At 43.6% G+C, this 15,554-nt stretch overlaps 1 protein-coding gene across 1 annotated transcript in view; it reads right to left on the reverse strand.

Moving 5' to 3' along the window:
* PTPN18 (protein tyrosine phosphatase non-receptor type 18) overlaps positions 1 to 15,554 on the reverse strand; it is a 266,237-nt gene that overhangs the window by 89,676 nt on the left and 161,007 nt on the right. Inside the window, exons 10-11 of the mRNA XM_069209534.1 lie at positions 12,286 to 12,363; positions 10,252 to 10,350 (exon numbers count right to left, since the gene is read on the reverse strand). Of these exons, the coding sequence (XP_069065635.1) occupies positions 10,252 to 10,350; positions 12,286 to 12,363 (177 nt within the window). The remainder of the gene's footprint in view (positions 1 to 10,251; positions 10,351 to 12,285; positions 12,364 to 15,554) is intronic.

The following is a 15,554-nucleotide window of genomic DNA, read 5'->3' on the forward strand; positions in this document are numbered from 1 at the left end:
CAAACAGCGAAAGTCGCTGTTTGCGACATGCAAAAAGCTACCTACATGTGGGTCTTGGTCCCTAATTAGGTCTGGTGTTAACAAAGACATTTTGTTTTTATTAAACTTCTATTTCTCTCTCTTTCGGCTGGCTTAACTGTGAGCGATCGCATTCTGCTCTTCCACAAGGAGCATATTGCCACACAAAGTAGTTTTGTTCAGTGTCAGGAACTACAGTGGCAATCAGTGACGTAACAAAACTGGAGGGTGCCCCTTTGCAAAGAACATGGAGGAGCCCCCTCTCCAGACTCACTCAGGGCAGGTGCTGTGCTGGAGGGGCCCCCTGGAGGGCGGCTGCGGGGCCTTTGTTATGCCGCTGGTGGCAACGTGTGCTTTAAGAGTTCAAAAACTTTTTGGGGGGGTTTTGCCAATGTTTGTTACAATGTTGAGGGCCTGGTAGCTCCCACAAGAATAAAGTGTTACAAAAGCCATGTCAAAACAAGACACGCATTGATGAAACTAAAAGACTTATAAAATATGTCAGATAAGTTGGCTTTGTCAGTGTTTGTTTATTTTCATGCTTCCCATAATCGTGTTGAAAATGGTTACACTGATTTTCCATTAGAAATATTTTTGGGAAATACTAGCATGCATCAACACATTTTACTAAATGACACTTCATTTGCATATAATCAGAGAGCATTCTGGGAGCATTATACTTAGCCTCTTAGCCTAAACTTTTCAAACATGTGTGTACACGTTTTATTTTTTTTTGTACTGGAACCAACGTCAGTAGTGAAGTGTGACCTTAAAACATTTATTTACAGCACGCACCCTAATAATGAAGGCTTTCAAATAATGAACCATATATACAAGTTCGAACAGCATTATCTTTTGGAAACACATTACCTCAACTGCAGAGAATTCCACTCTCTGTAAACAAGCAACCAAAGGGTTTGTGCTGCAGGGGGTTGGGCCTACTTGTCCCAAGGACAAAGTAAACATAAAAACTTGTTGCCCTTGACCCCAAACAAGATGTCCCGGGCGTCGGGCTATAGGACAGTGTTTCCCCATAAGGGACCCCAAGATAAACATAGAATTATCACAATGTGCTTGCCATTTGGGATGGTCCCTTCAGTGGACAACTGTGCCACTTGGGGTGCAGTGTTTGCTGCACTCTGTACTGCTGCACACGGTATACCAGCACTTGCAAATCTTCCGGAAGTGTTAAAGCAAATACAAGATGAATATGAGGCTGCCCTGGCCCTAGACTTAGGGGTGCAATTAATGGGCAATTTCGTCACAGTATTCTCAATAATATTAAGTAATTTTAAAGAGGAAGCAGTAGCATTGGCAGTACGCCAGTGGCTCTGGGATGCTTCCATACAGGATCAAAAATGTGATCTGCCAGAAATCGTTGCCAGGACCTATTCCGGAAGAGGTCAGGATAGTCTGGGAGCCAGAACAGGTAAACCACAACTACAAAGGTAAATCCAATAAGGATTCTACCAAGTAAGAAGCACAGGGTTCTAAAAAAAAAAAAAAAAACGCTGGGATAAACAAAAACAAAATAAAGACCGTGTACAACAAAGAGAAGAATTTCTGCGTTTGGTGGCCTCTGATAAACGCTATAATTTAAGAAATAGGGACACTTTAAAAACTCCTGATAGATACCAAAATACTGATTCTTGCCAATCGCAGTCTTTCAAGGACTCACAGGATAAATGCAGTTAGAGAGGAAGGCGTTCAGAACAATGTAATGAGTATGTGAAACTGAGATAAGATTCACAACGCTAATCTGAAACTTCCATAAAAAAGGAAGAGAAACTACCCCAACAGAAAGCACAATTCAAAAAGAAAACAGTGACAGCAATGCCAGCTAAGAATGCCACACATAATGAGAACTTTGCTAAAGAACAGGAAATAGACACGGCAGAGGTCACAATAGTAACCCGGAATCTTCAATAGCTTTTGGATGAGACAGCAACCGATGACTTCATAGAAGTTGAAACTGTGGACAAGTGTGTCCCCTCCACCATCAGGCATTTAGTGCGAGCAAAAGAAGGAAGAGAAAAATGGAAAAGTGTCACAAAGTGAGAAGCAGAAGAGTGAAAGAGCAGGGAGTGGTCGTAAATGGATTAAGGAGGCCAGAGATGGCTTTTGGATTACTCTGCCTCAGTATTCTGTGCTCACGCTTTTAAATGCAGCAGCCCCATGTTTCAAAGGAGAGCTTTGGGCACCGTCACATTTCTATTTACAAATTAAGCACTGCTTTGATTATGTCTATAGGTGCTGCAATTCTCCTTTACACTGTCCGGATCCTGTAGACTTCAGGCCAAGGCTCAGTCTCACCATAAAACGTGCCACCAGAATCACTGTGGAAGTTCCTGTGGCGAGTAATGGGGTCAGACCCAGCTTACAATGTCATGGCTCCAATATAACACTTATGCCCCAGGGGCCCTTCTATTAGGTATTTCCCATGTTTTGAGATGGTGACGTCTCAAAGACCTGTTTCTGATGCAAGAAAGCTCAATTGACACCAGGCATGTCTTTGACATCAGTAAACCTCGTGTTCTGTCTTATCAACACTTTGAATTTCACCATTACCAGCTGAATATGGCTGATCAAGATTTTCCTGCAAAATTTAGGCGCAAGTTGAGCACACATTTGTGATTGTGTGCAGTTCACAAGTAGGCAGGAGCACAGTTTACACCCGATTATCAGACTGATGCCTAGCATTTTAATAAAGTTGCTCAGTTTATATATCCATATAGTTGACATTCTAATAATATAAGGCCTTCTATCTCCAGGCCCTCTGCCTAACCTGTGTCAGCTATGGCAATGCTGTGTGTAAGGGTGAGGGATCAGTTTGCTTGATCAGTGACCTTGGTTGGTACAACAGTAACACCACACAGAAGCACTTAAAAGCAGAAGGTTTTATGGGCCTAGGAAAACAAAATAGCTGGGAGACCCTGACTCGGAGAACCTGCTTTCAGTTCCTACTTGAACAAACTGTGTGACTCTAAGCAATAACTTGTCTTTTGTTTTGCCTCCTTTTTCGTGATCATCACATTTGTGAGCAGCTTCAAATAATTCAGTTCAGAATGTGCACTGTACAAACACCTCTCTCGTGTATGGTTTAATAGACCGTGATGCTTCTCCATCCACAACCAGCAGCAACAATAAAGGTCTTGTATAGGAGTAACGAGACAACTTACTTGCCTCTTGGGCCACTGATAAAAGTGTTACTAGGGTGGAAGGGGAAAAGAAGATGATGCCATCCAGAGGAATTGTATACTGGGCAGTCAGGAAATATGGTTTCAATTTTGTCTTGTCCAAACTGTGTGACCAATGAACATTACTTTTCCTCCTTTTCCCTAATCATCACATTTGCGTGCACTTTGAAATAATTGTGCCAGTATACATGCTGTACTAAAATATCTCTCTTTTACATGATTGGTTAAAGCATAATGTAATTCTGTCTATAACGTTAAAGGCTTATACAAAAGGCACAAGAAACTGAGTTGCCACTGGAATGATTAATATTATTAAGGCAGAAGAGGTCTTGTTCACTAATCCTAATGAAGACCACTCCCTGCAGTGAAATAATCTGATGTGCTAAAGAGAAACTATTCAAGATACACGTTTTTAAATTAAAAGTTTGTGTCTCTGCTGTAAATAAAGTGTCAGTCACTCACACTTGCAGAAAGCGGGAGGTCCAGACTGACCTAAGAGGTGTACTCTTGCGTCTCAGTGTTCTTCTTGTAGACAGAATGCAACACATGTGAGGGCGTGGAAAATTGTGGGACCCGGCTCACTGGCACTGCCCTATTTGAGGTGGTAGTAAGGTGGGAGGTCGTTGAATGTTGGCCGTGTGATATCAAGGTTTGTGCTTGCCCGTTGCCCACACTCCATCATTTTCGAGTGCAGCTTATCAGCATAAGCCCAGCTTGTTTCCCAATGTGAGCTATGATTACAGTGACACTCGCTGTGAAACATGACACGTGCTGACAGCCACACCTAAAGCATGCCACTGGGTGTCTCTTTAAGGAGAGAGACTCGGGAAAAATTGCCCCACATCTCCCTATTTTCTGAATATGTTGCTAAAAAAAAAAAAAAAGAGGCTGAAAGCTCATGCTAGCCAAATTCAAAGAACCTGTGGCCAGTCATATAGTATTTAACCTTCCTCATTGTAGGAAACTGGCTCTTTATATAGTGGACCAAAAGGAGATACACTGTGCAGAGAGTCCAGGCAAACCCCAAAGGAATTACAGCGGCACAAATGACACCCCAGATGCTCTCTTTTATGTCAATGTGGGTGATATGTTAGGTATATCATAGGGTAATGCTAACCATATATTGCACATACAAAGGGAGTAAGTGAGAGACACTCATTAAAGAAATCCGACATCAATTTATATAAATAACTCATACTTTTATATGAATTTAGATACCAACCTGTCCCAGAATTCCTAATTCCACCACACACAAGATGGACAACTTTTTAAGGCTGTGTGCATTTCAGGCTGGTCTACATTGGATCACAGACTTTCAGTGCTTAATTTTAGCCGGCAGTTCTGGTGGGGTCCAACGTGCAGTCATTGCGGGTGACAGGCAATTATTTTTCCTCATCAGACTTTGACGTAGAGGAAGAGAGAAAAATACAAAAGGGGAAAAGAAGGAGGAAGAGAAAGACGGAACAATTGTGACAAAGAAACAAAGCAGGAATGAAGAAAAACCTGAAAGGGTCAAATAAAGGGAGAGTCTGGTGGTGGATAAAGAGGCCTAAGGTGGAATCAAGGCTACACAAGCTTGGTCTTTTAGCACCCCTGACATTCAATAGTGCTGGCTGCGAGCTACTGCGCAAATGTTTGGGCCATGGCACTTATTATTTTACAAGTTAAAGACTGCGGTGTGAGATGAAAAAGTTTGAGGTGAGAGGGGATCCCTAAAAGGGATGTAGCATGAGTAATTAAGGTGTGGCTTAAAGCATATGAAGTTAACAATGCACGCTGCTTGGCCAGCATTTAGGCGCCTCTTTGCGAGCTTTCTGCTATTGCATACAGACATATCACCTAACAAGTATACACCTAAAAGAAGCCAGACCTATTGGCTTCGTGAGTGCTGGTTAGTTTAGTATAAATGAGTAACAACTATGATTTGGTGTAAATAATTATAATTGGTAATTACAAATGGCGTATACGTGACCATCATTATGTGCTCACTGGAGAGAGGCCAAGGATTGGATGAGCATTTAATCTGAACACTGTTTTGACCGACTGACTCACACTGCCTTCAGCCTCACCTCCACAGCTCTCAATCGTGCCCCATTATGAACATCCTCCCACAGCCAGAACTTAACTGGACACCTAAATGCAATGCGGCTTACATGTATCGTACAAGATCTGGAGAATCCAATAGCTCAGTCTTTTAGAGCCAAAACCTTTTAGCTTTGCCAATACTTATTAAGGTAAGTTCCAATTCCAATACAAAATTGCACAACAGCAAAGGCGATTTTACAAAAGTTAACAACTTCAAAGTCCTTAGTTAATATGTAATTAACTTACAGTAATATATTGCTTAACCCACTGGCAAAGCCAAGCCAATAGGCCTCAAATGTGAGACCTACTGGTTCTGTCAATGCTTGTTTTGCTCTGATGATGAGCCAGTCAGCTAGGAATGAAACTAAACGTATGTGACCTGGGCGCAAGAACTGGCAGGCCTGCGGACAGAATGTCATCACAGGGACGTTCATGGCAACCTACCCGTCCCTGTAAACTAATCCCAACCCTGCAGCCCACTGGAAAATCTGAGTGCCCCGATGGATGGACCAGCATTGAATACAAATGTGCCCAAGGTCATGTGTTTCAATCACTTAACATAGGGCACATGGCTCCTGCTGATCTTATGTACACATGTGTGCACTTAGTGTGACCCCAGTCTGTGCCACTTGTGTGGTTGGGCCTAGTGACAACAATAGAAAAGGATCCAACAGAGGTCAATAGGAGTCCCGCGCAAGGGCTCCCATTTTCCTTGGTTTGAGCCATTCCTATCACTGCCAGTAGGCCCAGCCACCCAAGTGGTGGAGCATTTTTATTGGCAGAACTGGGGCAATGCTGGGTGGTAGGAATGTTGTGGATTCCTGAAGTTTCCATCACAGAAATTTGAGGAAAATGTGTGCTTCAGTCAACGTTTGAGGTTTGCAAAGGATTCTGGGTAAAACAGCCTGTGAGTGCCATTCACGTCACCTCATCCTGGATTCCCGTAGATGTCTAGTTTTTAAAAATGTACAGGTTTGCTAGGTTTCCCTTGGTGCAAGCTGAGCTAGAGCCCAAAAACCGCAGCTACCCACTTTGCAAAAAACAGGTCAGTTTTGTGTGGAAGATTTTAATGTATCGATGTTGCATTTTGGACTGTTTCCAGTTGCGCATGTTAAGCCTACCCACACAAGTGAGGCACCATTTTTATCAGAAGACTTAGGAGAATGCTGGGTGGAAGGAAGTTTGTGTCTCTGCAGATTCCAGAACTTTACATCACAGAAATGTGAGGAAACTATGTTTCTTTTAGTTTGAGGTCTGCAAGGGATTCTGGGTAACACAATCTGGTGAGAGCTATGCAAGTCTCCCATCCTGCTTTTCCTTGGGTGTCCATTTTTAAAAAATTTACAGGTTTGCTAGGTTTTCTTAAGGTGCCAGCTGAGCTAGAGCCCAAAACCCACAGCTAACAACTTTGCAAAAAACGGGTCATTTTTGTGTGGAAAAATTAGATGTATCCGTGTTGAATTTTGGGATGTTTCCTGATGCAGGCACTAGGCCTAACCACACAAGTGAGGTACCATTTTTAACAGAAGACATAGGTGAGTGCTGGATGGAAGGGTTCCATCACAGAAATTTGTGGAAAATGTTTTGTTTAGTCAAAGTTTGAGATTTGCAACGGATTCTGTGTAACACAACCTGGTGAGACCCATGTAAGTTACCCCATCCTGAATTTCCCAAGGTGTCTAGTTTTCAAAAATGTACAGGTTTACTAGGTTTCTCTAGGTGCCCGCTGAGCTAGGGCCCAAAAACCTCAGCTACCCACTTTGCAAAAAACAGGTCACTTTTGGGTGGAAAGAAAATGTGATGTATCCATTTTGCAGTTTGGGCCATTTCCTGTTGCATCCACTAGGCCTACCCACACAAGTGTGGTACCATTTTTATCAGGAGACTTAAGGGAAACCAGAATAGTAGAACAAGTGTTATTACCAATTGTATTTCTCTTCCAAATGTAAGACAATGTGTAAGAAAGAAGCCTTTATGCGAGAGACCCTCTATTTCACATGCTAGTATTCAGAGATGTGCAAATAACCACTGCTTCTAAACTTCATATTTTGTGCCTATTTCGGATATACATAGGTTTCCTTGATATCCGCTTTTCACAGTTTATATTTTACTGTATGAATTGCTCTATACACGGTACACAATGAAAAACCATTGCAAGGTGCAGCTCAGTTATTGGCACTGGGTACCTTGAGTTCTTGGAAAATCCACAAACACTATATATCCCCACAACCTGAAGGGTCGAACTGATATAATGGAATATAGGATTTGTAAATCTGTTATACTGATGAGAAGTTACAATGAAAACATAACAAATGCCTGTTTTTTCCTACTACTTTTTTCATTTTTTTTTATTTTTAACAATTTAATTTCTTTGGGACAACCTTGAAGGATCTACACAAATTACCCCTTGCTGAATTCAGAATTTTGTTTAGTTTTCAGAAATGTATAGCTTTCCTGGACTCACTATGGGGTTCATACCCATTTCCACCACAAATAGGAAACGGTTGAAAACAGAAAAGATGGGTAAAATGGCTAGCTCCCAGTAAAAATGCTAAAACTGTGTTACAAAAATTGGTCTTCTGAATCAAGTCTGCCTGTTCCTGAAATCTGGGAAGACGGTAATTTTAGCACTTCAAACCTTTCATTCTCCCCCCCCCCCCACCCCCAAAAAGCTACATTTAGCTATATTTTGGCTAATTTCTCAGTCCCCTCCATGGGACTCCCCAAACCCTGGGTACTTTTAGAATTCCCAAGATGTTGACAATTAAGGATACAAATTTGGTGTGGATATCTTATGTGGACAAAAAGTTATGGAAGCCTAAGTGCGAACTACCCCAAAGAGCAAAAAAAAGGCTTAGCACTTGGGGTGGGGGGGGGGGGGGGTTCCTAGCAGTGAAAGGGTTAAGAAGCACAACTCTGAACCTTTTACAAGAGGTGTAGCTGGTGTAATTATGAGTGAGTTGTAAAACATGTAAACTAAAATCCAGTGCTTCCTATGCCTTCCCACCCAACTAGTATTTGGATGGCTCTGTGAGATTTATATTATTGCATTCAGATATATCACGGAATAATGTATGTGTGCCTAAAACAAGCCAGACCTATTGGCTTTGCAAATGCTTGTTAGCGGTATCAGTTAAATGAGTAATAACAAAACTTTGTTGTGTATAACTGGAATAGGAAGTATTTCAGTTCTGAAATTATTAAGCTGTGCATTCAACACTGTTAAGGTTTGTTTGGTGTAGGGGGGGGGGGGTTCTAGCATTCAGAATGTCTCAATCACTCCTCTTCTCCACACAACTTTCTTCTGTTGTCTCACAGTTAGGCGCTTATGCCCTTTTCCTGTTATCTCTCTGAAACCCACCATCTGCATATCTCTCACCTCACCTCTTCCCTTTTCAGCATCCTCTTTTCACTCTCTCTTGCCAGTCCTACATTTCAGTTCCTTGACTTCACCCCCCCACACACACAAAATGCACCCACTCACGTGTAAGCAGTTTCTTTTACTTTCACCATGCCAGTATTGTGCTGTGTTCTCCCTTCACTCACTTGGACAAAGAATAACAATTACCAGTACCCATAGCTTTGTGCGCGCTGCAGAGAGGCCAAGGATAGGATGAGAAAGTATTCTGAATCCTTTTAGGACCCAATGATAGGTGCTGTGAGAAACTGACTCTGCCTTCGGTCTGGACTCCGAGTTGTCAATTGTGTCTCATCATAAACTCCCACCCACAACATGAATTCACACAGTAACTGAGAGGCAACTCCTCATAAGTATGCACTATTAAAAAAAAAAACTACAGAAACACAACATCCTGGAAAAAGGAAATACTCTTAGGGGATGCAAGAGTATGTAAAACATGCCAAATATGAACAGGAGCAACACCACTGACGAGGACTATCTTCATTTTTTTGCAGTCATGGTTTTGAAATTGACCACTCTTATCTGTTATGTTAAAGACATCAATTGGGCCCAGTAGGACCCGTTCCAATGTTAGTATTTCAATGTTATGGGGTCTGATACCGTGAGGGACACGTCCCACTTAAAGCCCAATGTACGTTGCTCACAGCCCTGCTATCTAGTCATAGGTCACCTGCCTGCACCCCTTGCTCACAGGTAAATATTCCTAGATGGTGCTCGGTTCTCAGTACCCGTTGCTGCTCAACTACCTGTTCCCACTCCTCGCTCCCATGTACCCTAACAACAGTGCTTTAAACGGAAATAGAAAGGTCCAGGTTCTCACTATGTATAGTATCTGCTTGCACCCGAGTAGTGCTGGTACTCTCCCATTGAATGTACTGCAGAGAAGTGCAGGTACTCTCCCTTTCAACCGGATAAGTCTAGGTAGACAGTTGTAGCAGTATCAGACAACATGATAGTGAATCTCCAGTCAATAGTACGTTTATGGTATTTTGCAATTTATTAATCCAAATTTTAGAGATCCCTTAAGGTCGATGAACCAGCCAATACATGTTTCGCCCGTTAGTGGCGAGCAGGCCTGGGGCTTTTTCAAGGCAAGAGACTATTGTATATTTCAATTCCGTAAGTGTAAAGGGTCTCAGCAGCATTCTTACTAGACCGATAAGAATGCACGCTGACCTCTTCCTGACCACAGAGACCCGTGATCCAGACATCCCTTAGATCAGATGGGCATATTTACGGTAGACTAAATCATGAACAGGACTTTGGACGATTATTTTCCTTTCGCTGCTGAGATGCTTCTTTTCATAGAATTGAAATGTACTCTACTGCCTTGAAAGAGCTTCAGACAGGTACTCAGTACCAGACTGCCCCTGCCCATTTAAAACACTGCCTATCAGTGTCACGTCCCGCCTTTTGCTCCCAGGTGAATGTACCTAGTGCCAGGCCTCAGACCTCACACCTTGCTTCACCATAAATGTACTTGATCAGTGGTAGGCCCCAGCATCACCCTTTGCTCCCACGTGCACGTACCTCAGGGCGGCTCACGTTCTCATAGCATAGAGACGTCCTGCTCTTCAGCTCCTTCGTAAACATCTCAGCAACGGCGTGGTAGACAAACTCGTACTGCTCCTGGGTAGAGAAAGGAAGAGTGAGTTACAGGGGCAGGGGACAGGTGAATGCAGAGAAGATTGTCACAAGAGCAGCGTGGCCCAGCAAAGGTCCAGATCCATGCCATATTTTCATGATATCCATGCAGGGACGTCATTTACAGGTCACCAGGGATTGCAATTGTGTCCCCTGGTACTGCCTCAGACGTGGCAAAATTAGTGCCTGGAACACCAGGGTAGCTCGTCCTGATGGATGCCAGTTAGGGCTTAACTTTCCTGGCTTTGTCATTTTTTTCCCCTATAAATGTAATAAAAAACGTAGTACAGTTAGCTGGAATTTGACCCTATCTGGCAGCGAAGGTAAGCAAGAAATGCTTTAAAATGTACAATATATGCATGCTTGAGGTTGGGAATGTGTTTATGTGAGAGAGAGTGTGTTTAAATGTGTGTTTGTCTAACCATGTGTGTGAGACAAAGTAAAGGTCAAATGGCGTGTGATATCACTTCTGCTACCCTTGGCATTTTGGTGAACTGACGCCCATGTAAGATATATAAGGTAATTATTCAAAATGGATATTATTATGTAGTGTGTATCCTGAAAATCTGCCAGGTATCTGGGCTCTATGGCATATATTTGATACCCTTGCACTGGAGAAACACTTAGGGTGACCAGATGTCCCAGATTTCCCCGGACAGTCCCCGTTTTCAGAGCACTGACGGGTATCCCAACTCTTCTTCTGAATTTTAATACATGCCCAGGTTTTTGGGACAAATGTCTTTTTATCTGGCAAACGTTTATCCGGCAAAAGTGAACTGAAAAGTCAACTCGGCACCTCTAAGCCCTGAACTAACTTGTGTGATTTATGATTTTGTTCAAAGCAGCACTGGAAGAGGCCAGCTGCATTTTCCCATCAGAAGGGAGACAGAGTGGGGAGGAAGGCAGAGGTCCTGAGAGCCTGTCTTAGCTCATGTTATGTAAAAGTAAACTTTATATATATATATATATATATATATATATATATATATATATATATATATATAGGCACACGTTCACAAGGCTATTTTTACATCCGACCTCCTCCTGTGCACTGACTGAAAGAAAAGTTAAAAAAAATAAAAAAACATAAATTAATTCCGGCTTTATATATTAATAAGGTACAACAAAACCAGGACGAGCCAAAATTATACCTTGATCATTGTTAGCCTCTAGTCCTTTAGTCCTACTTCTATGTCTGGCCTGGCATGGTTTTTGCTTCTCAGAATCTGGTCTCCCTACGTAGCCGGCCCCGCACTGACGTTATTAAGTAAGACTCCCAGTTTTTTGTCTGCATTTATTTTTAAAAACGAAAGAATACAGAAAATTGTGCCTCTTGCGAGTGACTCTCAATGATATTCTTCATGAATTCCAGGCCAACAGCTGAACATGGGGAATTAAAAATCAGGATGAGCTTTCCTTAAATACAGGCATTAGTTAACATATACTTGGCTGCTTAATTTGCTTAAACTCGACATGCAACAAAGTATAAATGTTGAAATATACCCTATTACAACTCTGTTTACTCTCAAAACATACAGGGAATGTGGATAAATACCAATAAGATGTCCAAAAGATAAATATGGATAAATACAGACGGAAATGTGAAAAAAATACCATAAAACCGGGAGCCTTAGTAATAAGGCAGTGAGTGGGCTGGATGTGGGGCACTCACAGCTCCAGCAGCCAGCATTTTCCCGCAGGGGGCGCTCTCAGCTCAAAGTTACCATGGAACTACCAGAGTAGGCGGCAGAACCACAACGGGCCACAGGAGGACGCTAGACAACAACAATACTAGCAAGCAACAACAAATACTGCTCGTTAGTGGCGAAGGGAGCCCAGAAATCTAATCTCGTTTTGCTTGAGGTCCGAAAAATTGTTGTCGCTGCCCCCCACCCCACCCCTTTCCCGGCGGTCGCTTACCTTTGTCTGCACGGCGGACGGTCTCTGCTGCCGAAGTGACAGAACCACTTCAAAAACGCTGAAATTATCGGGCACTCTCTGTGGGGTAGAAATGGGGGGAACGTGAACCGTGGTCTTACAAATGAGGATTCCTGTGGGTGTAAATCTCCCCAGTCCTTGCATCACCCAGTAACCTCACACAGCACCTTCGGCATCAATTCAGAGCTGTTACTTATAAAATGATTAGGACTTTATTCACACTTGGGAAGTGTGGGGTTGCTAAAAAGATGGACCACAAAACAGGTGGAGATGGAGGGCTGAGATAGTCCCCCCAACTTGTTTACAGAGTTTTCATTATAGCCGGGACCACTGGCATTGGGCGATTCTGCAGCCGCAGTGTGTTCGCATTATTCTGGATTCGCCGCAATCGCCACATAATCCCTCACCTGCTGCATGATCTGCAGATTTTTACCAAAATAGTTTCTATCTTAAAAGATCAAAAGTTACTTTTTAAAAAAATGGCGACATATTTCAACGCAGTGGACGGCCACTCGCGAAGGCTGCCTGGCTACTTTTTGCAGTTTTTGGTAGGTAAACGGGAAGTAATGAGGTGAAATCTAAACCAAGACACCGTCAACCATGTGTAAAAATGACAGAAAATGAAGTAATACTACAATGTGCCGCACTATGCCGCATAATTTGTCCTGTCTTGCCACATAATTTAGCCGACGCTGCCATGTAATTTCATCCTCCGCTGCTTCATAATTCCAGTGGCTCCGACTATAAGGTGCTACGTTTCAAATACCATGTGGCCTGTGGACAATGTTATTCTTCGTCCAACATAACTCAAGCTATCAGTAAAATGTAATATTCCTCAAATATCATTATACTGTTGCACTGTTCCTCAATAAACGAATGTGCCAGAGTGACTATGACAAACTTCCCAATAAAAAAAAAGGAGAGCGGGGTCTGCGGTTAGAGCACAGGCTGCTGAGATTTGCCCCAAATATTGAAAATCCCCAAATATTTTACACTTCCAAAAATACTTACTACCCTAAAGAGTACTGGGATTCTCAACCCACTCGAAAATAATGATTTACAGATAATGAGAATTTTATTTGTACATTGTTGTTTCTCTCTCTCAGAGAAGTACTAGAGTGCTGGGGTAAACACATGATCAATGAATTTCTATAAGGGCGCCTTGATTAGTAATTCACCAACCTGAGGAATAGACTGTGTCTTCTAGGCTTTTGAATACTGCACTGTGTGGGGCCACTGATGCTCATCACTAGGCACATTGATGCATGCACTGCTCATCACTAGGCACATTGATTCATGCACTGTGTGGGGCCACTGATGCTCATGACTAGGCACATTGATTCATGCACTGTGTGGGGTCACTGATGCTCATCACGAGGCAGTTTGATTAATGCACAGTGTGGTGTCACTGGTGCTCATGACTAGGCACATTGATGCGTGCACTGTTTGGGGCCACTGATGCTGATGACTAGGCACTTTGATGCGTGCACTGTGTGGGGCCACTGATGCTGATGACTAGGCACTTTGATGCGTGCACTGTGTGGGGCCACTGATGCTGATGACTAGGCCCAGTGATGCATGCACTGTGTGGGGCCACTGATGCTCATGACTTGGCCCAGTGATTCATGCATTGTGTGGGGCCACTGATGATTATTACTAGGCCCGTTGATACATCCAATGTGTCAGACCACCAGTGCTCTACACTCATTGGTGTACTTACACTTTCAGGCCACTGATGCATGTACATTTGTGGGGGCGCTGATGCTCATTATACGGCCATGGATTCATATACTGTGTGGGGCCACTGATACTTGTTAGTAGTCCCACTAATGCAAACACTGGGTAAGGCCACTGATGCGTATTATTGCCTGGGGTCATTGATGCGTGTTGAAGCCTGAAGGTCTGGGTGTTTCTACTGTGTTTGCCATTGGTACACATTACTTTTCAAGACTATTGTTGAATTTAAATTTGATGAATAGCTCTGCTTTCAGAGGCAGTATTCTGCACAGTGACTGGAGGGATAGCTCCTCTGTCAGAGGCAGGAGTCTGCACAGTGACTGGAGGCATAGCTCTTCTGTCAGAAGCAGGAGTCAGCACAGTGACTGGAGGCATAGCTCTTCTGTCAGAGGCAGGAGTCAGCACAGTGACTGGAGGGATAGCTCTTTTGTCAAAAGGAGGAGTCAGCACAGTGACTAGAGGCACAGCTCTTCTGTCAGAGGCAGGAGTCTTTGCAATGACTGTAAGGTAGCTCTTCTGTCAAAAGGAGGAGTCAGCACAGTGACTGGAGGCACAGCTCTTCTGTCAGAAGCAGGAGTCAGCACAGTGACTAGAGGGGTAGCTCTGCTGTCTGAAGCAGGAGTCTGCACAGTGACTGGAGGGATAGATCTGCTGTCAGAAGCAGGAGTCAGCACAGTGGCAGGAGGCATAGCTCTTCTGTCAGAGGCAGGAGTCAGCACAGTGACTGGAGGCACAGCTCTTCTGTCAGAGGCAGGAGTCTGCAGAGTGACTAGAGGAATAGCTCTGCTGTCAGAAGCAGGAGTCAGCACAGTGACTGGAGGCATAGCTCTTCTGTCAGCAGCAGGAGTCAGCACAGTGACTGGAGGCATAGCTCTTCTAACATTGACAGGTGTCTGCAAAGTGACTGGAGGGGTAGCTTCGCTGTCAGAGGCAGGAGTCTGCACAGTGACTGGAGGGGTAGCTTTGCAGTCAGAGGCAGGAGTCTGCACAGTGACTGGAGGGGTAGCTCTGCTGTCAGAGGCTGGAGCCTTTACCGTGACCCATGGGATAGTTCGGTCTCTGAGGTGACATGAGGGATAGCTCTGCAGTCTGAGGTCGGAGTTTGTACAGTGAGCTGAGGAGTATTTATTCTCTTTGATGCCTCAGGCTTTAGGGTGAACAGAAATATAGCTCCTCTGTGGAATGCCTCAGCCTGTAAGGGACCTAAGAGATAGCTCCTCTCTGTAATGCCTCAGCCTGTAAGGGACTTAAGAGATAGCTCCTCTGTGTACTGCCTCAGCCTGTAAGGGACTTCAAAGATAACCCCTCTGTGTAATGCCTTAGCCTGTAAGGGACTTCAGAGATAGCTCCACTGTTTAATGCCTCAGTCTTAAGGGGACCTGAGAAATAGCTCTTTCGTGTAATGCCTCAGCCTGTAAAGGACTTCAGAGATGGCTCCTCTGTGTACAGCCTCAGCCTGTAAGGGACTTCGGAGATGGCTCCTCTGTGTAAAGCCTCAGCCTGTAAGGGACTTC

This window comes from Pleurodeles waltl, chromosome 10 (genome assembly GCF_031143425.1).
Source record: "Pleurodeles waltl isolate 20211129_DDA chromosome 10, aPleWal1.hap1.20221129, whole genome shotgun sequence".
Taxonomy (NCBI): domain Eukaryota; kingdom Metazoa; phylum Chordata; class Amphibia; order Caudata; family Salamandridae; genus Pleurodeles; species Pleurodeles waltl.